Source organism: Penicillium griseofulvum (genome assembly GCF_001561935.1).
Source record: "Penicillium griseofulvum strain PG3 chromosome Unknown contig_84, whole genome shotgun sequence".
Classification (NCBI taxonomy): domain Eukaryota; kingdom Fungi; phylum Ascomycota; class Eurotiomycetes; order Eurotiales; family Aspergillaceae; genus Penicillium; species Penicillium griseofulvum.
Genome location: NW_024467475.1, coordinates 13,679 through 32,468, shown reverse-complemented (window position 1 = coordinate 32,468; position 18,790 = coordinate 13,679). Strand labels below are relative to the sequence as shown.

Genomic DNA, 18,790 nt, shown 5'->3' with positions numbered 1-18,790 from the left:
TAGAGGCTCGGCGGGCGGTGGGCGGGGGTTAGTATGTCTGGTCAGTGCTTGGGTGGGGTGTGTGTGGGGGAAGAAAAGAAGAAAGATCAATGACAAGACTAAATAAAGAAAGAAAAAAAAAAAGGTTGTGAAGAAAAGTGAGAAAGTTGTATATATTAAGAACATAATATTATAACATTTATCTTATACAATCTTAATAGTCTCTCTCATGACATTGTCTGATTACGGTTCGCCTCCCCCCGTTGCCTCCATTCCATACTCGAGCTGTTCTTGCATACCGGCGAATCAGATCATCATCGGAAATAGGATACACAGTCTCTCGAGTCCATAGCTCTCGTATTAAACGTGTACATTGTCCATTGTACTTCATCGGTGTCAAATGATGTGACCAGAGTGGGGACTAGAAAGATCACCACTCCGCATGGACCTCTTATTGGAGAGTTCCTTCAAGCCCCAAAGATTCCTGATAACATTTGTCAGAATTCCAGAGCATTGACAATTGGATATTGGGCGTCATTCGAAAAACCCACCCACAGCTCCGCCGCAGTCATGCCTTCTGGAAGTACCTCGGAGCATTGTCCCCAGAGATCACGGCACATCCGACGGCGCACATTGGCATGCCGTTGCCAATATTTCCATTCCTCTTCAAGCTTCTCTCTTTCTTCCGGTGATATATGAACAGGGTCGCTCTCGTGGCAACTCGCCAAGCGAGCCTGGATCGTCGATTCCTCGGCCTCAAGACGGTTGATGTCTTGCCGGAGTTCGGATATCCGGGGGGTTGCATGTAGGGCTGCTAACGCTGCTCGGGCTCTCTTTTCGTTTGCCTTCAAAGTTGAAATCTCACCCTCGAGGCGTTCGATATCAAGCTTGAGAGCCGCGGCTACCTCCGGGGTTGCGATGTCGGACGGATCTTGTAGAGCATGGTAGACTGTCTGTTTACCTATACGTCGTTTGGTTTTCGTATCTCTCTTTCTTCCAGTATATCCAACTTACCGGAAACTCTTCCTTCAATCTCTTTCTTCTCATGCAAATCCCGGAGAACTTTTGCGGCTTGCGCTAGAAATCCATATATTAGAAAAGTATGGACAGGCTCACACAACCAGTCTCACCTTTAGTCACTTTGTTGTGGAGGTTCGCAGAAATATCAATGGCCTAAACGACGTTTGATCAGCGGTTTGTTCCTAGGGCTGTCCTGAAGAGGAGCGAACCGAATATGGACGACTGTGCCGGTTGATGTTAGCAACTGCTTCGTAGATACAATTTATCAGAGCCACCATACTTTTGTTGACCTACAAATTTGTCGCGTAAGTCATTAAGCTAAGATTTGTCAATGCCCAGATATTGCCCGGATACTCACGAAGGTATTCCCGGATCATTGAAGCATCTTTGCGAGGATCAAGGTTAGTAGCTGTCAGCCTCAAGGATTTGATAAAGAGAATATCTAACCATCTTCTCCGGCTGCAGCACACTTTGGCTTACGTGGAGCCATGGTGTAATCAGAAAGATGTTGCACTGGAGTTGTACTGAGTGAAGTTTACACCCGTGGGGACCTCACGTGGATGTGACACTGGATTTTAAAGCCTTCAATGAAAATAATAAATTCATAACTACTCCTGATATCTAATTCATACCCAAACTTACAAACCGAATAATATGTCCAGGGGGGAAAAAAGCTCAAGGCAGAAATGAGATGGGTGCAAATGCAGTTATGTGGAAACAAGGAGACCCATTGAGACCATTTCGCCTCTCGGACGGCGAAAACTTTTGAAACCCCGAGATTATAGAAAGTAGAGAAAATGCAAGTTGAATGGAGACAGCCAGAAGTGCTTGGATAAAAAGAGAACAGAGCCCGGGGTATCACATCACAATCTGCAAGAGTCAGCTCCAGTTCAAGTTCAATGGCTAAACAGTAGGATTTACGTACGCAATCACTGTCTTTATTCGCACTAGGAACACCCATCTCTTCAAAGGTCTTGGGTCCCTTGCTTGGCGGCTTGGCTGGCTTTGGCTGCGGCGTGGATGAACTCGATGACGCGACGGAGGGAGCCGGCTGGGGCGTAGAGGGACCTGAACCATGAGAATGTTGCCGAGACTCCATACGTGGAGGAAACGAGGGTGAACCGGGATGACCAGAAACGGGAGGTCTCATAGGCTTGCGATCCGGAACTGAGTCAAGTCGAGGTGGTGGGCGTCGCCCACCTGGAGGCGGCATGGGTGCAGAATAGCCAATATCGAGACGAGGAGCCCCGCCAGGACTGATCATGTTACTAGCCTGCGGGCTGACAGGCCCAGCAGGGGCACTGAGAGGGGTTCCAGGGCCAGACTGGCGGTAGTTCATGGATCCACCAGGCCCATAGGACGGAGTGCGATTTCCGGGGCCCTGGGGAGGTGGGCCACCATATCCCGGGGGTGCATTAGATCGAAGGTTGGGATTGACACCGAAAGCAGAGCTTGGACGAGTGTCTGACAGCTGATAGCCCTGCTGGGGACGGGGGCGAGTAGAGTGAGGACGATCGGGGTAAGGAGCCGCAGATGGTGGGCCATCAGACAAGGTCATTCTCGAAGGATCTGGCATTTGTATATTCTCTGGGGTCATCTCCAGTGAGTTACCTCGCTGATGAGCGGTATATCGCGTCGACTTGATACGTGAGATTGCGACCTTCTCATGGTCTTTTCTAGACAGAGTCTTGGAGCGTGAAATACTTTCAATCCGACCAGATGCATCCTTGTTACCACTGGCAGCTGCCTTGGCATACCAAGAACGGGCTTCCTTGATATCCACTGGCACAAAGATACCAACCTCATAGAAGTAACCCAGTGCAAATTCAGCTGTCGGAAGACCACTCTGGGCCGCGCGCTGGGCATATGTAAATGCCAGCTCGTCGTTCTTCTCAAATATACCCTCGTGTCCACACAGGAACCATTTGCTGATCGCCATCTCGGCTTCGGGCTCGCCCTGGCGGGCTGCCAGTGCATTGTAGTGCAGAGACAGTGCGGGGTTGAAATCACAGCTCAGTTGACAGAGTTCATATGCAGCACCCATCTTGACCTGAGCCTTAGCAAATCCGTGATATGCCGCCTTTTCGATATTGACACGTGCCAAGTTCAGATCAAGGGGTAGAAAGCTTTCCGGGACGCTGACTTGGGGGAGCTCACGAGCCAAGAGCATGCCGTATACCTTTTTTTTCCATTAGAACGATTTCGAAGACAAGATTTATAGAACTTACATATGCACCTTGAGGTGCGTTCTGGTCGCATGACTGCGCCGCTAGCCGAATGTACTCCAACCCCGTGTTGAAATCCTGGGGCTGTCCATGCTGACCCAAAAGAATCATCATTCCCAGGCGCTGCAGGTATGTTAGCCTCTCCACTTTCCCTTAGTGTATCTGATAACCCACATAGTACGAAGCAGAATCCGCCCGCGCCACACCACGCTGGTAATGTTTGATAGCCTTGTCCGGCTCACCCGAGCTCTCGAACTGCATTCCAATCCGGTATTCGGCGCGCGCATATCCCTTCTCAGCGGCTCGGGAGTATGATCGGAATGCCTCCTTGCGATCCACGGGGCAGCCAAATTTGCCGAACTCAAGCCACATGCCCTTGATAAATTCTGCTTTAGGATGGCGCTGCTCGGCTAGAAAGCCGACAATATTCATTGCGTCGACCCTCAGCTGTCGCTCCACCTGCGGGGTCTGCGGACGTGGGGGTTGGGTCAAACAGAGGCGGACATCGTTCTGTGCAGCAACCTCGACAAAGGCGAGGGCATCCAAGGCCCATGCTAGTTGCATTTCCGGGTCTGTGGTCGATAGGACGGCCATCCGCGCGCGCTCTAGGTTGGCTTCTCTCTGTTCATCGGTGGGCGGAACATTAGGTGGTGGATTCCGCAAGACTGGGAAAGGTGAAAAGTTGGGATGATCCATGCTATCATAGGTCGCAGATTGCGCGTAAGAACTAGGATCATGGAATTGATTGTGTTGGGGTGGTGGACCCTGAGCGGAGGAAGTGCGCTCGGGATAGCTTTGAGCGCGTTGGTATTGCGGTGGTCCGGAGCGGGGGTCATGAGCGCGATATTCCATCTCAGCAATATTGTCCTGCATATTCTCAGGCACTTCTGGCATCACTCTAGGGTGAATTAGTACTCGTAGTTTCGGCATCAGAGGTAAATATAAATGAATACCTTTGAGGAGATGGGGATATGACCTCTGGCATGTAGAAGTCATCTTGCCCCCCTGGATACCAAGTTGCACCTAAACGTTGTTGACCACCCTGCGGTCTATTCATTGTAAAAATGGGAAATTCTTGTTGTAGTGCATGTGTTAAGAAAGAGGGGTAAGAGAAGTTGAAGTTTAAGGGAAAAAAGAGTAGACCCCACTGTCTAACTTATTAATAGTACCTGGTTTTATTATTATTATTATTATTATAGAGCCCAGTACGGAGTACGGAGTATAAATCAAGATTATTTATATAACTCAGCCTCATGTTTTGAGTCTTATATCTTTTTGAAAATTAATGTAATGTAATATTTTCAACTGTTATACGTACCTGTATTTTGCAAAAAAAAAACCCGCTTATTTCATTTTCCCCTTTTTCATCTTTCCTTTATACATGTACTCTCTGTCCAGATATCTCCATGGATTTTCATCATCCCTATGAACCATATGATATTCAACTACAATTTATGCAGGCTTTGTACTCTTGCCTAGAAGATAGCAAGATCGCCGTATTTGAATCCCCCACTGGTAAGGCCCATACCTGTGTTTCTATTATTACATCTAATATATTATACAGGTACTGGAAAATCTCTAAGTTTAATTTGTGGTTCTTTGACCTGGCTTCGAGATCACAAGCGAAAGGCTTTTCAGGCAACAGTCGATGCAACATGTGGGTCCGATTATGAAAGTTATAATACATATCAGCTGACCTTTTTAGGTGATGATGATGAGCCTGAGTGGATGATAGAACATGCCAAACGGGAATCTAGGCGTGCCATTACCGAAAAGAGAAAAGAATTTGAGGACCGACTAGCCAAGATTCATCAAGAGGAAGAACGTTTGAAACAGGCCCAGGACAGCTCAGACCGACCACATAAGAAGCAGGTACGCATATATTCCGCGATTGGTGGAATACTATACTAACTTAGAAAAACATAGCGAATTGACGACTCAGCACCGGAGCTTGTTGATGATGATCAATTTGTTCTTGATGACTATGATAGCGACACAGACAATCAGAAAAAGCAGAACTCCGCGAATTCTGACGGTCTGTCTGCAAGCACTTTAGCCTTGCTAGAACGGTTTCAAGGGAAATTCTCGGCAAAGAAAGATAAAGAGGATGACGGAGATGATGAAATCAAGATCTTTTTTTGCTCAAGAACGCATTCTCAGCTGAGTCAATTTGCCGGCGAATTGCGACGAGTCACCTTCCCATCTAGTCTACCTAGCGATCTCGATCCAGAGAGCAAAGATGATCTCTCTAAACTGGAAGAGCGTGTGAAACACCTGTCGCTAGGGTCAAGAAAGAACCTGTGCATCAACCCCAAAGTTCGGGCCTTGGAGAACAACACCGCGATTAATGAAAAGTGTTTGGATTTACAGCAAGCGGGTGTAGCAGCCGACAAGAAGTGCACCTTTATTCCATCCAAAGATGACGAGGCTCTGGCTCTTGAATTCAGGGACCATACTTTGTCCACAGTCAAAGACATCGAAGATATTGCCCAGGTTGGGAAAAGGCTCGGAATATGTCCCTACTATGCATCTCGTCCAGTTATCAAACATAGCGAGGTCAGTTTCACTCGGTAGGTATAACGTCGATTCTAACCTAATACTAGATCGTCACACTTCCATATCCCTTGTTGCTACAAAGATCCGCTCGTGATGCCCTCAATCTGTCCGTAAAAGGTCATATCGTCATCATTGATGAAGCCCACAACCTCATGGATGCAATAGCTGGCATTCATTCGGTGGCTGTCTCACTAAGTCAACTGCAAACTGCCATCGGGGAACTGACAACATATGCTCGCAAGTTCAAGAACAGATTGAAAGGGAAGAATCGGAACTACGTTGCGCAAGTCATCCGGTTGGTAAGCTCTATTGCAGAGCATATGAAGTTAATCTCACAACAAAAGGGGCCAATGGAAGGCTCAGTGCAGACGTCAGATCTCATGGCCGGAAAGGGAGTTGACCAGATAAACCCTTATAAGCTCTCTAGATATTTACAGGAGAGCAAGCTCGCCCGGAAGGTTGACGGCTATCTTGAAGCTTCGCAACAGTCACAACCTGGTCGGCCCAGGGATAAGGTAACAATGCCGGTTTTGTTCCATATTCAAAGCTTCCTTCTTCCTCTTATGAACCCTTCGGAAGAAGGGCGGCTTTTCTATCAGAAAAGTCAAGACGATGTTTCCTTGAACTACATGCTTCTTGACCCTACGAACCACTTCCGGGAAATTGCAGAAGATGCTAGAGCCGTCATTCTAGCTGGTGGTACCATGTCTCCGGTAAGTTCGTTCATTCCTTCTGCATTGTACCTCTCTAATGCTCGCAACAGATGTCAGATTATGTGAATCATTTATTTTCGTATCTTCCCCCAGAACGACTAGAGACATTCAGCTATGGTCACGTCATTCCAAAATCCAACTTGGTGGCGCAATCCTTGACTCAAGGGCTAATGGGAAACGAATTTGATTTTACTTATGAGGCACGAAATTCCGAGAAAATGGTACGTACCAAGTTCAGCACTTGGGAAAGTTTTGTTATTTACATGTCAACTAGATTACCGACCTTGGGCGTACGATAGCAACCCTCTGTCAAATTATTCCAGACGGTGTCGTCGCATTCTTCCCCAGTTATGACTATCTTAGTCATGTTCTGAGTGTCTGGAAGAAGCCCATCCCCAACGGTAACGGCCAAAGCACTCTCAATCTACTGGAACGGAAGAAGAAGATACTCTACGAATCTCGCGAAGCCGTGGCAACTACAGACGATTTACTGCGGGAGTATACCGAGGCCGTTGAATCAGGATCAGGAGCATTGCTTCTGTCTATCGTGGGCGGCAAGTTGTCAGAAGGCATTAATTTCTCTGACAAGCTAGGGCGGGGCGTCTTTATCATCGGCCTGCCATTTCCCAATATCCGCAGCGCTGTCTGGCAGGCCAAAATCCAGTACCTCGAGCAGAAGGCTTACAAACTGGCTCCTGGATCCGAGCCAGAAAGGAGAGCAGCTGGCAAAGCAGCTGGCAGGGACTTTTACGAGAATTCTTGCATGAGAGCAGTGAACCAGTGCATTGGTCGAGCCATCAGGCATGTGAACGATTACGCTGCTATCATCATGATCGACCGCCGGTATGAGTCGTCACGGATCCAGCAAAAACTGCCTGGTTGGATTAGAGAGAGCTTGGTCCCAGAACCTCCCACGCGGGCGGCTCAGATGACTGTGCAGAGACTTTCAAAATTCTTCGCAGAAAAAAAAGGCGATAGCGCGATAGGTATTAGTATAAAAAAATAAAAAGATTGCAAATGATACAGCAACACATTTTTACATAAAGGTCGTGCTTATTGGACACGCGTAGATGTACCAAAGCCCTAAATTGTCAAAGATGGGCAGAATGGGAAAGGCGGTGTGCATTGTAGGTGACATAAGTTCTGACAAAGCCAGGGCTAGGGTTCCCTGGTCACGGGACAAGCGAATTTGTTAGCGCACACTCTAAGCCTGGATTTCAACATCCTGTAGACGGAACGATCCCTTCAACGCCAAACATCAACGGTCTTGTCGAAACACCCCCGCCGACAAGATGCCTACCCGTTTCTCGAACACCCGGAAGCAGTGAGTCGACACCCTTTCCTGTGCCGTCTGAATCGAATTCTTTTCTCGTCGATCGCGACCAGAGGAGCCAAATTCGTCATAGCCCGTCGCAACATCACAGCAACATATCACTAACCTCTCATTTTCTCACAGCCGCGGCCATGTGTCTGCCGGTTACGGTCGTGTCGGCAAGCACCGCAAGTCCCCCGGTGGTCGTGGTATGGCCGGTGGTCAGCACCACCACCGCACCAACATCGACAAGTTCCACCCTGGTTACTTCGGTAAGGTCGGTATGCGTTACTTCCACAAGACCAACCAGCAATTCTGGAAGCCCACCATCAACGTCGATAAGGTACGTTCTATCTACATCTAGCGAGTCGATTCGATATGAAGGAGAAGAAATTGTGGATTGGTCTGGATATGGAGATGCGCAAATAGCGACACTATTAAAGAGGAGGAAGGCCAATCAACAAGAATATGAACAATTATGAACTACCATTGATAAGGACAATTATCGCTGACTACGACTTGCTTTTATAGCTTTGGTCCCTCGTTCCCGCTGAGCAGCGCGATGCCTACCTGAGCGGCCAGAAGACCGATGTCGCCCCCGTCATCGACCTCCTGCCCCTCGGCTACTCCAAGGTTCTTGGAAAGGGCCGTCTCCCCCAGATCCCCGTCGTCGTTCGTGCCCGCTACGTCAGCCGTGACGCCGAGGAGAAGATCAAGGCCGCCGGTGGTGTTGTTGAGCTCGTCGCATAAGCGTTGATTCGTCGAGAAATTTCTGGAGAAGGGCGGGTGAATAGGGGCAATTTGAAGCCCTAGCTGTGTTCGTTCGCCAGCATGGAGGACGATCGGAACTCAAAATGAGATCTGCCCGAACCGAAACCAAGTCGGTTCGGGCGGTCGAAAATAAAAAGGGTTTTTTTGTATGCAATCAGCATAGCATATGGCCTCCGAATGCCCTTACGATTTCATCAGTGTGTTAAACAAATACCATAAGGAGGATTTTTTCAAATGTTTTGTGGTTCATGCGTACCAATTGTCATGACTACTGGAGGGCAGAGTGTGCTGCATTATTAAAACATGCTCGTGTAGGGTATGACCGTGGCTGTCTTGTTCGAGGAAGGCTTTTCAAGGTTTCGCAGGTTTGGTTTTTTTTTAAAAAAAGAAAAAAAAGTCAAAGCTACGGTCATATTCGTAGATTTGGGGTCTATCAATCTGTCCGATTACCAGAACTATGGAAGTGATAAGAGGTCTTGCACATCTAATTTCAGTCATCTATTGTAGACATCGAAATATTTACAACCCATGGCTTAATGCTCAAATCTTCGACTCCCGCACGGAACCTCGTCGACCAGCCTTATCGGGACCCGCAGCCAACGTTTCACTGATAAATCTAACAGCCTCGTCGGCCATATTAGGAGTGACCTCATGGCCCGCCGTCTGATCAATGATATCTTCAAAGGATACCGCACCATCACCAAACCACCCATCGGACGACACAGTCTTCTTGAACCAGTTGAGGAACAGCTCTCCACGATGGTAAGGAACAAGTTTGTCCTTGCCACCAGACAGATTCAAAATTCGTTTGCCACCCAGGGCACGAGTCAGCAGCGGCCGGAGTACCTGCTGCTCGCTTTCTGAGGGCTGAGGCAACGGGCCTTCGCGCAAAGGACCGGTGGATGGCCCGCAATTCACATGCGTCAGCATCATGCCGGCAGGGTCATATCGGTTGACGGTCTCCAGGAAAGAAGTCGGCAGGGCTTCTGAGCCAAGGATCTCAGCGCCAGGTGGGTCACTCTTAGTCCATGATGGTAGCTTGGACAATCGTGCGCGGTCTGCCATCAGATTGATATAGTCTGGACAGCCGATGATGATGACCCCGGCGGTGACTCGAGGCTCATGCAGTAGACAGCTCCATGCTGCATGTCCACCCAATGAGACTCCAAGGACTAGGTTCTCGGTGATGCTATGCTCACCATTGGGGAATGTGTAGGAGGGAAGGTAGTCCATTAGTAACGATGTATCTCTTGCAGTGCCCTCTGATTAATAGTCAAAATATTATATCTTAATATTAAGAATACTTTCACTCACGGAAGATGGAAAACATATCCTGGGCATGCCGAGGGTTTCCCTTCCTCCAAGTCTCATTAGCAAGAGGGTCGACCATCCGGGTGCCATGGTTTCGTTGATCGAATGAGACAGCAATCAGGCCCTTAGCCGAGGGTGTATCCCGGTTTCTAGTGTTCCAGTCGGTGATGGTGGAGTTGGCAATGTTCGTCATACGCTCCTGGGTGGCTAATCTGGGGTGAAGAAGCCAGAGGCACGCGACCTCCGAAGCCTCTTTGCGAAGCTCTTCCAGTCCAAAAACCGTTGATGAGATGCCGGCAATTGCATAGACCTTCTGGGAGACAGCACCTGGCATGGGCCTACCTGAATCGTCGAATGACTTTAATGGATCAGTCATGGTTATGAAGACGAAATATATATAAAAAAAAAAAAAGAAATATGTTGAGAGATAAGTTTTAAATGGCGGGGGAGGAGATAAAGGCGACTCGGGTATAGTACGCAAAGCCGAGGCCTTACTTAGCCTTGGGTATTTAATTCTGAGATTATATACTATTAAGAGTGGACTTTATTATATTCTCTATTATCTTCTCTATATTTTCTTTATTTTGACAAGCTAAACCTTCAATGTTTTTTTTTTTATTATTTATATATATGAAATCCAGTGTATTTCAACAACCCTCAATTAAGGCTATATATGGCCCATTGTATATCACTATAAAGAAGTAAAATACTCTTAAATCACTTTGGTATATTTTTCATTCTATATACTTCATATATTATATTCACTAATACAACATACTTACTCCATACATAAGATACATCAGATAACACTAAAAATAATATGACCCCTTTTCCAAACTTGACCGCCCGCTTTTTCTCCAGAGAACCAAGCTAAACTCCACTGTAAATTAATCTAATGCTCCTTTTAATGTCAACACACGTTCTTTATCCCCTTTTCTTTCAGGGATGAAGATTAATCTTTGATAATTGAGTATGTACAACGTAGGATCTGTTGAACTACAGCTGATAATCATCTTACATTAGCTCAAAACAATGTCTTCAGTTCACAAAGATGTGGAAACTGGCTCATTGAAGGTCAACACAAAGAAGCAGCCTTTGGATTCAAACAAATCAAAATCATCCCCGTTACCTTCTCCCACCGAACCTAAGGAATCAGCCTCGATCAAGCACACTCAGTCCACTCAATCCACCCAACCCACGGATGATCACGAAACGGGAAGAATACTAGGAGACAAGGAAGATGGGCGTCCATCATCCTTGAAGCATGGATCACCGAGGGGCAGATCATCCATGAGCACTCGACCAAACCGACCAGCCGAGGATCACCAACCATGGAGTCGCCATCAACGCCAGTCATCTAACCCCGGAGTGTCCCCTCCGTCCCGTGCCCCAAGTGTACAATTCAGAGATACAGATACCGAGGCTCCCGACGCGTCCCACTCCCGGTCCCAACCTCGACCCGCCTCTCAACACGACGATGATGATGATCAGGGTCCCAAAGGAAAGCAGTCGTTGTTCGGCAAACTGAAGTTACTTGCTACTGCACCCAATTTTGCGTCACATTCACGATCTCCCAGCGGTGCCAGTACGGACGTTCGCCCGGCTCCAGGTGATATAGCTACTCCGGGGTCGGAAAGGGGGGAATTTCGCTTCCCAGAGCCCCTGGAAGAAGAAGGTAGCGAGATTGATGCCGACGCGGAAGAGAGCGGCGGTGAGCAACGTGATCCCCGTGAAAAGAGAAAAACACAACGACGGCGGAAGCAATGGGAGGAAGAGAATGGCTCCAACACTGCCCCTACCACGCCTAAAACATCGCGCAGACCATCATTCCACTTCTCATCCTCCTTCGCACCTTTCGAAAATTATCGCACTAATCTTTTCCCTCGAAGAGCAAGCACTACAGACTTCATACCCCAACAACGTGAAGGTGTTTCGGAAGACGAAGGCCGTGAAAGGCTGAGCCGGCGGATGAGGAGCCGTCCGTGGGCAAATACTCGGGTCGGTAGCTATACTGATCGGCACCCAGATGCCAACCCGGAAGAACAACGGCCGAGCAACCTGAGGCGATTGACCGGATTTGCCGGGGCTTCTGGAAACGATGAAAGCCTAACGGCGAGCTGGAGACGCCATCGAACCGAGCGCGGCACCAGTGCCAGTGCCCAGCGATGGAAACAAATCAAAGCTGGCCTGAAACTTATTGGGCAGCGACGAAGGCCAGAAAACACGGTGGACAATAAGAAATCTGCAGAGTTGCTTGCTGAGCTCGCTTCAGCCGTACCTGCTGCCCTTATACTAGCCAGCGCGTTCCAACGAGATGAGCATGGCAGCAGAAGAATCCCGATCCTTTTGGAGCAATTGAAGGTTCGGGTTACGGACAGCCGGATTGATTCCCACTCCGGGGATCGTCATCTGGTCTTCCGAATCGAACTGGAGTATGGAAGTGGTATGACTCGCATGAAATGGATCATCTTCCGCACGCTAAGGGACTTTGCCAATCTGCATCTCAAGTATAAGCTTCATCTGGGAACTCAGAAGTACATTCAGCTACGCACGAGTGAGAACAGCCCCAGTCTCCCTCGATTCCCTAGAAGTGCTTTCCCCTACATGCGAGGTGTGCGAGGCCTCGAAAGTGAATTCGAGGATGAAGATGAAGAAGGCGGTTATGAGACTGGTGCGGAGGGGATGAGTGGAACAGAGCGGCCTCCAATGAAGAAAAAGCAGACCCAACAACCACACCAGCGCCGGCCCTCCGGCCCGCTTGTTCGAAGAAAGTCCAGCATCACCAATCAAGAAGGAGACTCAGCCGCAGGACCTTCATCCACCCATGAAGGTGTCTCGGGGGCTAGGAAAGAAACATACCCTGGGAAGCAGCGAAAGAAGCTTGAGCTCTACCTGCAAAAGATGATTAGATTCCTGATCTTCAGAGCCGACAGCAATCGCCTGTGCAAGTTCTTGGAACTGTCCGCTCTCGGTGTCCGTCTGGCCGCAGAAGGCAGTTACCATGGCAAAGAAGGATTCCTGATTATTCAATCCTCCAAAGGTCTTGATTTCCGAAAGGCACTCACCCCATCTATGGTCAAGAAGCGTCATTCGCCGAAGTGGTTTTTGGTCAGGCACAGTTATGTAGTCTGCGTGGACTCCCCCGAGGAAATGAATATTTATGATGTCTTCTTGGTGGATTCTCATTTCAAAATTCAGACACCGAAGCTCAGTCTCCGCAAACAGAATCCAAAGGATATTGCAAAATCTGCAAAGCAGTCTGCGAGACACCCTCAGCACCATACACTTCGACTTGAGAACTCTGAACGCAAGCTCAAACTGCTGGCTCGAAATGAGCGTCAACTCCAACAGTTTGAAGACTCGATCCGCTTCATGGTTGCCAATACCCCATGGATGCGCCCCAACCGGTTCGACAGTTTCGCGCCTGTACGACAAAACTGCTTTGCGCAGTGGCTGGTCGATGCACGAGATCACATGTGGGTTGTCTCACGCGCAATCAACCAGGCAAAGGATGTCATTTATATCCATGACTGGTGGCTGAGCCCAGAGCTTTATATGCGTCGGCCTGCTGCCATCAGTCAGAAATGGCGATTGGACCGTCTCCTGCAACAGAAAGCTCGGGAAGGCGTCAAAGTTTTTGTAATCATGTATCGCAACATCAACTCCGCCATTCCAATTGATTCGGAGTATTCCAAGTTCTCTCTTCTTGATCTCCACCCTAATATCTTTGTTCAGCGATCACCAAATCAGTTCCGGCAAAATACTTTCTTCTGGGCCCACCACGAGAAGCTTTGTCTCATCGATCACACTATCGCATTTGTTGGGGGTATCGATCTGTGCTTTGGGCGTTGGGATACCCCTCAGCATCAATTGACCGATGACAAGCCTACTGGCTTCGAAACTACCGATGGCCCCAAAGATGCGGATCATTGTCAACTCTGGCCAGGTAAGGACTACTCCAATCCTAGAATCCAAGATTTCTATGACCTGGATAAGCCATATGAGGAGATGTATGATCGTAATGTTGTGCCCCGGATGCCGTGGCATGACATTTCTATGCATGTCGTGGGCCAGCCTGCTCGGGATCTTACTCGTCACTTCGTGCAACGCTGGAACTACATTCTTCGCCAGCGAAAACCCACGCGGCCAACACCCTTCCTCTTGCCGCCACCCGATTTTAATCCCGCTGATTTGGAAGCCTTGGGTCTTGATGGAACTTGTGAGGTACAAATTCTCCGTTCTAGCAGCATGTGGTCTACAGGAACACCCGATGTCGTCGAGCACAGCATCATGAATGCTTATGTGAAGTTGATTGAGGAATCTGAGCATTTTGTCTACATCGAGAACCAGTTCTTCATCAGCACTTGCGAGATCGAGGGCCGGAAGATTGAGAACCTCATTGGCGATGCCTTAGTTGAACGTATTGTCCGAGCTGCTAAAAATGAGGAAGCGTGGCGTGCTGTCATTGTCATCCCATTGATGCCAGGTTTCCAGAACACCGTGGACAGTGAAGGTGGAACAAGTGTTCGCCTTATCATGCAATGTCAATACCGCAGTATCTGCCGTGGAGAGACGTCCATTTTCGGTCGTCTTCGTTCTCTTGGAATCGAGCCAGAGGACTATATCCAGTTCTACAGTCTGCGAACTTGGGGCAAGATTGGACCGCAAAAGGCACTGGTGACTGAGCAACTTTATATTCACGCCAAATGCATGGTCGTTGACGATCGCGCTGCTATCATTGGATCAGCAAACATCAACGAACGATCCATGTTGGGTTCGCGTGATTCAGAGGTTGCATCTGTCGTGCGAGATACTGATATGATCATGTCGAGCATGAATGGCAAGCCATACCTTGTTGGTCGATTCCCACATACCTTGCGTATGCGTTTGATGCGAGAGCATCTCGGAATTGATGTCGACGAACTCATGGAACACGACTTTGCTACTGAAGAAGAGCTACGCAAGATCCAGGTGGCGGAAGGAAGCGAGCGCCCAGTTGACAATCAAGAGCGAAGAAATTCGGAGGCCTCGGCCATCGAACGGCAAGATGAGAGGGAGATGGTCGAACGTCGGCATCGTGTTCAGGATGAGTTCCTTTCTCGCTCTGAGGACATGTATAGTTTCAACCATGATGTTGATTGGGAGCAGGGTGCTAACCCTAACCTCAAATCGAACCGCAAGCTCACTACCGACCCTCGCGTCACTGAAAATCCTGATCATAGGAAAGACGTTGAAGGCGATGGCCCCGATCATCTGAAAGCCGCTGCTCGGGCTGGATTAGTAGTCGGTCGTGATTCGGATATAGAGGCCCATGGAAGAGAAGCACTGCTTTCACCCATCGCTCCTGAAGGGAAAGGTACTATTGAGCGACCACGATCATCGCAGCAAAAGCCCTCTCGAACACCCTCGACCCGCAAGAACCGCAGACCTGGCTCATCCAGTGAGACCAATGGTGACTCCGAGATCAATTCAAATACCACATCACAAGGCCATGGAGTTACTGGATCGTCGAGCCGCGAGTCCGAGACTGGCAGTACCGGGTTGAACATACCGAAAGAAGAAAATGGAACCGCTCAGCAGAAACACCCTTCTGTTCCAGACCTCAAGCGTGTCTTCATCGATAACGACTGTATGAGGGACCCGATCATTGATGGCTTCTACCTGGACACGTGGCAAGCCGTCGCCGAGAAAAACACCAAAATTTACCGATCCGTGTTCCGTTGCATGCCCGACAGCGAGGTGAAGAACTGGAAGGAATACAAGGAGTATGCCACATATGGTGAGCGCTTTGCAGAGATGCAGAGCCAACCAGGCAACAAGCCAGCCCAACCCCAACAAAAACAAAGTGGCCCTCCCCCGTCCGGTGCTACGATTAGCTCTCCTATGTCGATCGCTTCTCAGATGTCTTTCATCACCCCAAGAGCCGAAGGACCGCAGGCAGACCCGAAGAGCCCCCAGACAATTGACGAGAAGGTCGGAACTGGGATCGAAGCTGGTCGTACTCAATCTGAGCAGTTAGCGAAGCAGGAGACATTATCGTCTATCGACGAGAAGGCCCCCCTCAAGACGGCGTCGGATCCAAACCTGCTAGGTAAGGTTCCAAATGGGACCAGCGACGAGAATGGTGCCGTCGCCAGTGAGGATATTGAGAAGCCACGAACAGCCACGGCTCATGTTGATTACTCTGAAGCTGTGAACCTAAATCTGAACTCGTCGAGCCAGTCTCGGAGACGTAGACGCAGAGCTACAACGATTGGCTCAAAGCGTGACCCCCATGGTACAGATGAGTATTTGGACAAAGGCCGTGCGGAGGACCTTCTTAACCATACTCAAGGCCATCTCATAATGTGGCCTTATGACTGGTATGTCTCAACCTCTATCCCGTGGGACCTGAGGACATACTGACAAATTACATTTACAGGCTCGAGAAAGAGGAGCAAGGTGGAAACTGGCTCTATGCTTTGGATCAGATTTCTCCTCTGGAGATCTAGTGAGTTCTTCCTGATAGATTCCTGAGCATGTTACTAATGGATATACAGCAACTAATTTCGAATTGTTTTGCACTTGACGGCGTCTTGCTCTTGATTTAATTATGTTTACTTGGTGTCTGCGTTGGAATTCTCGAGCGCCGCTATAGCGATTGATGCATTTTCATCTTCATTTTCATAGACTTTCCTTGGTGGCTCTTTGACTACTCAGCTTTTATGTTAACTGTGCTCCACGGGGTTCTTCATATCCCCTAAGTAGCGCAATATAAGTAATCAACTTTTTTTTTTTTCCAATACAAGAATAGTATATTCTCTCCATCCTGATGTCCCTGTCTTGTGTGGTGTATATATGTAATACATATGTTATTGATGAAACAGGTTGTATTTTGGTTTAAAATACTGTTGAAATACTGTTGAGATAGCAGAAAATCGATTCACTGATTATATATCTATGAAGAGGCAGGCTCCTCCGCGACGTAGTGCAGGTAAGCTCCCAGCAGCTTAGTTCCCTCAATGTAGTTTCTCTTATCAAGCTTCTCGTTGACAGAGTGCGCAGCATCAGTCGAGCTTCCCATAGGGAGGAGCAAGACGTTCTTGCCGGTGGCTTGCTCGAAGGTCAATGTGACAGGAATACTATCAATGGTTAGCTGTGAAAATATTGTCTAATGGAAAAACAAAGTGTCCTACCTTCCACCCTCGCGAGTCATATCAGGCTCGACTCCGAAGACTTGCTGAACAGCCTTGCCGGCAGCCGAGAAGTTCCAGTGCTTGGGGCTGGCTACCCACCACTTGCCGTCGTGCTGCAGCCAAACATCCATAGTGTTCTTGCTGTTCAGCTTGGCAAACTCAGCCTTAATGTGGTCGAAGACCAGCTTGTTCACATCGGCGCTCTCCATGTTGGGCACGGTACGGATGGAGAATTTACCAATGACCTTAGCGGGGATGACGGTCTTAGCACCGGGGGCAGAGTAAGCGCCCTCGATACCGTGGATGGACAGAGAGGGGTAACGCCATCTGGCCATCAGAGTACGCTCCTTGGTGGGGTGGATACCTGTCTCGGCACCCAATGACTCGTGGAGGTTGTCCATAGTGTAGCTGATGTTTCCATAGAGAGTCTGCTCCTCCTCAGTCAGGGGAGCCACCAGGTCCATTAGTCCCGGAATCAGGATGTTACCCTGGGGGTCAACCAGCTTGGACAGGACGTTAACCATATCAGTCATGGGCTCGTGGGCAGAGCCACCAAAGACACCACTGTGCAGGTCTTGAGCGGGGCCCGAAATGCTGATGGAGTAGTAGTTGCAACCGCGCAGACCATAGGTGAGGCAGGGCTTCTCAGTGCCGAGCCAGTAGTTGTCAGAGATACAAACGGCATCTGTATCCTTGAAGTACTTCTTGCTCTCGGCCTGAATGAAGTCATCCAGACCCTCAGATCCATACTCCTCCATTCCCTCAAAGCAGCACAACAAGTTGACCGGGAACTCGATACCAGCCTTACGGTGAGCATCGATAACATTGAGCCAGCCCAGCACGGGACCCTTGTCATCGGTAGAGCCACGGCCATACATCCGATCCTTCTCATCAATTGTCAACTCAAAGGGCTCGGTAGCCCAGCCATCTTCCTTCAGAGCAGGTTGCACATCATAGTGACCGTAAACCAAAATAGTGCGCTTGTTCTTATCGTTGCCATATCTCGCAATCACCACAGGTGGGAGCTCGAGGTGCTCTTTGCCAGGCTGCTTGCCCAATGGTCGTTGCTCGACCTCGGCTCCAAGAGCTGTGAGCTCGTCGGCAAGGAATTGCCCCATCTGAAAAGATTAGACCCTATATTTTTGATGTCTGCTGGGAAACTCACGCGGAACACATCCGGTCGGTTCTCATCTTGAGCTGAGATAGACGGAATCGCAACCGCCTTCCGTAGACCTTGACTAAAATCAGCGAGAACCTTGTGAGAACACAGCATTACATACGCTCGATGAAATCGTTGGACGAGTCGTCGACCCTTTTTTTTTTTTACTGTCAGTTAAAAGGCTCTTTGTGGGAATAGCATACTTACTGCTTGAAAAAAGGCTCCAACTGAGGTGCCATTTTGGAATCACTGATATGACCGTAGAAGAAGCGACGAGGAGGAGGACGAATAGAAGAAAATCTAGAAGAAAAAGAACCTCTAAATGGGAGACGACGGAGGGGAAAGAGGGGCATTGCCGTCTTTTCCCTGAGGTAACCGGAGAGAGTCCAAAGGTGACTTCTTATCACGTAATTTTTTTTTTTGGTCCTATCACACAGTCGCGATGTTACAAGGGGCCTATATTGACCTGCCTTTATCTGAGACATATATCTTTGATAATTTACATTTCTTATAGTATAGAAATAGAAGATTTAGTATAGAATACATAAACAATGCTAGAAAAATAAGCT

At 48.6% G+C, this 18,790-nt stretch overlaps 6 protein-coding genes across 6 annotated transcripts; 2 read left to right on the top strand and 4 right to left on the bottom strand.

Annotated features, from left to right (window-relative positions):
• Nucleotides 1-476: 476 nt before the first annotated feature.
• Nucleotides 477-1,376, bottom strand: PGRI_045670 (uncharacterized protein; the record flags this gene model as incomplete). Its single annotated transcript, XM_040792280.1, has 5 exons — nucleotides 477-940; nucleotides 994-1,056; nucleotides 1,110-1,152; nucleotides 1,209-1,221; nucleotides 1,294-1,376. The coding sequence occupies 5 exons, from the start codon at nucleotides 1,374-1,376 to the stop codon at nucleotides 477-479; spliced, it is 666 nt and encodes a 221-aa protein (XP_040644247.1).
• Nucleotides 1,377-1,857: 481 nt separating this feature from the next.
• On the bottom strand, nucleotides 1,858-4,281 carry PGRI_045660 (uncharacterized protein; the record flags this gene model as incomplete). The annotated part of the gene is made up of 5 exons (XM_040792279.1): nucleotides 1,858-1,869; nucleotides 1,925-3,178; nucleotides 3,228-3,347; nucleotides 3,399-4,122; nucleotides 4,178-4,281. The coding sequence occupies 5 exons, from the start codon at nucleotides 4,279-4,281 to the stop codon at nucleotides 1,858-1,860; spliced, it is 2,214 nt and encodes a 737-aa protein (XP_040644246.1).
• A 397-nt stretch (nucleotides 4,282-4,678) lies between these two features.
• Nucleotides 4,679-8,555, top strand: chl1 (DNA helicase; the record flags this gene model as incomplete). The annotated part of the gene is made up of 11 exons (XM_040792278.1): nucleotides 4,679-4,739; nucleotides 4,789-4,881; nucleotides 4,930-5,096; nucleotides 5,151-5,780; nucleotides 5,828-6,079; nucleotides 6,125-6,493; nucleotides 6,544-6,714; nucleotides 6,768-7,336; nucleotides 7,725-7,817; nucleotides 7,950-8,148; nucleotides 8,337-8,555. The coding sequence occupies 11 exons, from the start codon at nucleotides 4,679-4,681 to the stop codon at nucleotides 8,553-8,555; spliced, it is 2,823 nt and encodes a 940-aa protein (XP_040644245.1).
• Nucleotides 8,556-9,116: 561 nt separating this feature from the next.
• PGRI_045640 (uncharacterized protein) lies at nucleotides 9,117-10,221 on the bottom strand (the record flags this gene model as incomplete). Its single annotated transcript, XM_040792277.1, has 2 exons — nucleotides 9,117-9,838; nucleotides 9,891-10,221. The coding sequence occupies 2 exons, from the start codon at nucleotides 10,219-10,221 to the stop codon at nucleotides 9,117-9,119; spliced, it is 1,053 nt and encodes a 350-aa protein (XP_040644244.1).
• A 698-nt stretch (nucleotides 10,222-10,919) lies between these two features.
• On the top strand, nucleotides 10,920-16,433 carry pld3 (phospholipase D; the record flags this gene model as incomplete). The annotated part of the gene is made up of 3 exons (XM_040792276.1): nucleotides 10,920-16,249; nucleotides 16,309-16,377; nucleotides 16,427-16,433. 3 exons carry the CDS (start codon nucleotides 10,920-10,922, stop codon nucleotides 16,431-16,433), a joined length of 5,406 nt encoding a protein of 1,801 aa, XP_040644243.1.
• A 391-nt stretch (nucleotides 16,434-16,824) lies between these two features.
• Nucleotides 16,825-18,460, bottom strand: PGRI_045620 (M20 family dipeptidase; the record flags this gene model as incomplete). Its single annotated transcript, XM_040792275.1, has 5 exons — nucleotides 16,825-17,008; nucleotides 17,063-18,180; nucleotides 18,228-18,295; nucleotides 18,343-18,374; nucleotides 18,429-18,460. 5 exons carry the CDS (start codon nucleotides 18,458-18,460, stop codon nucleotides 16,825-16,827), a joined length of 1,434 nt encoding a protein of 477 aa, XP_040644242.1.
• Nucleotides 18,461-18,790: the final 330 nt, after the last annotated feature.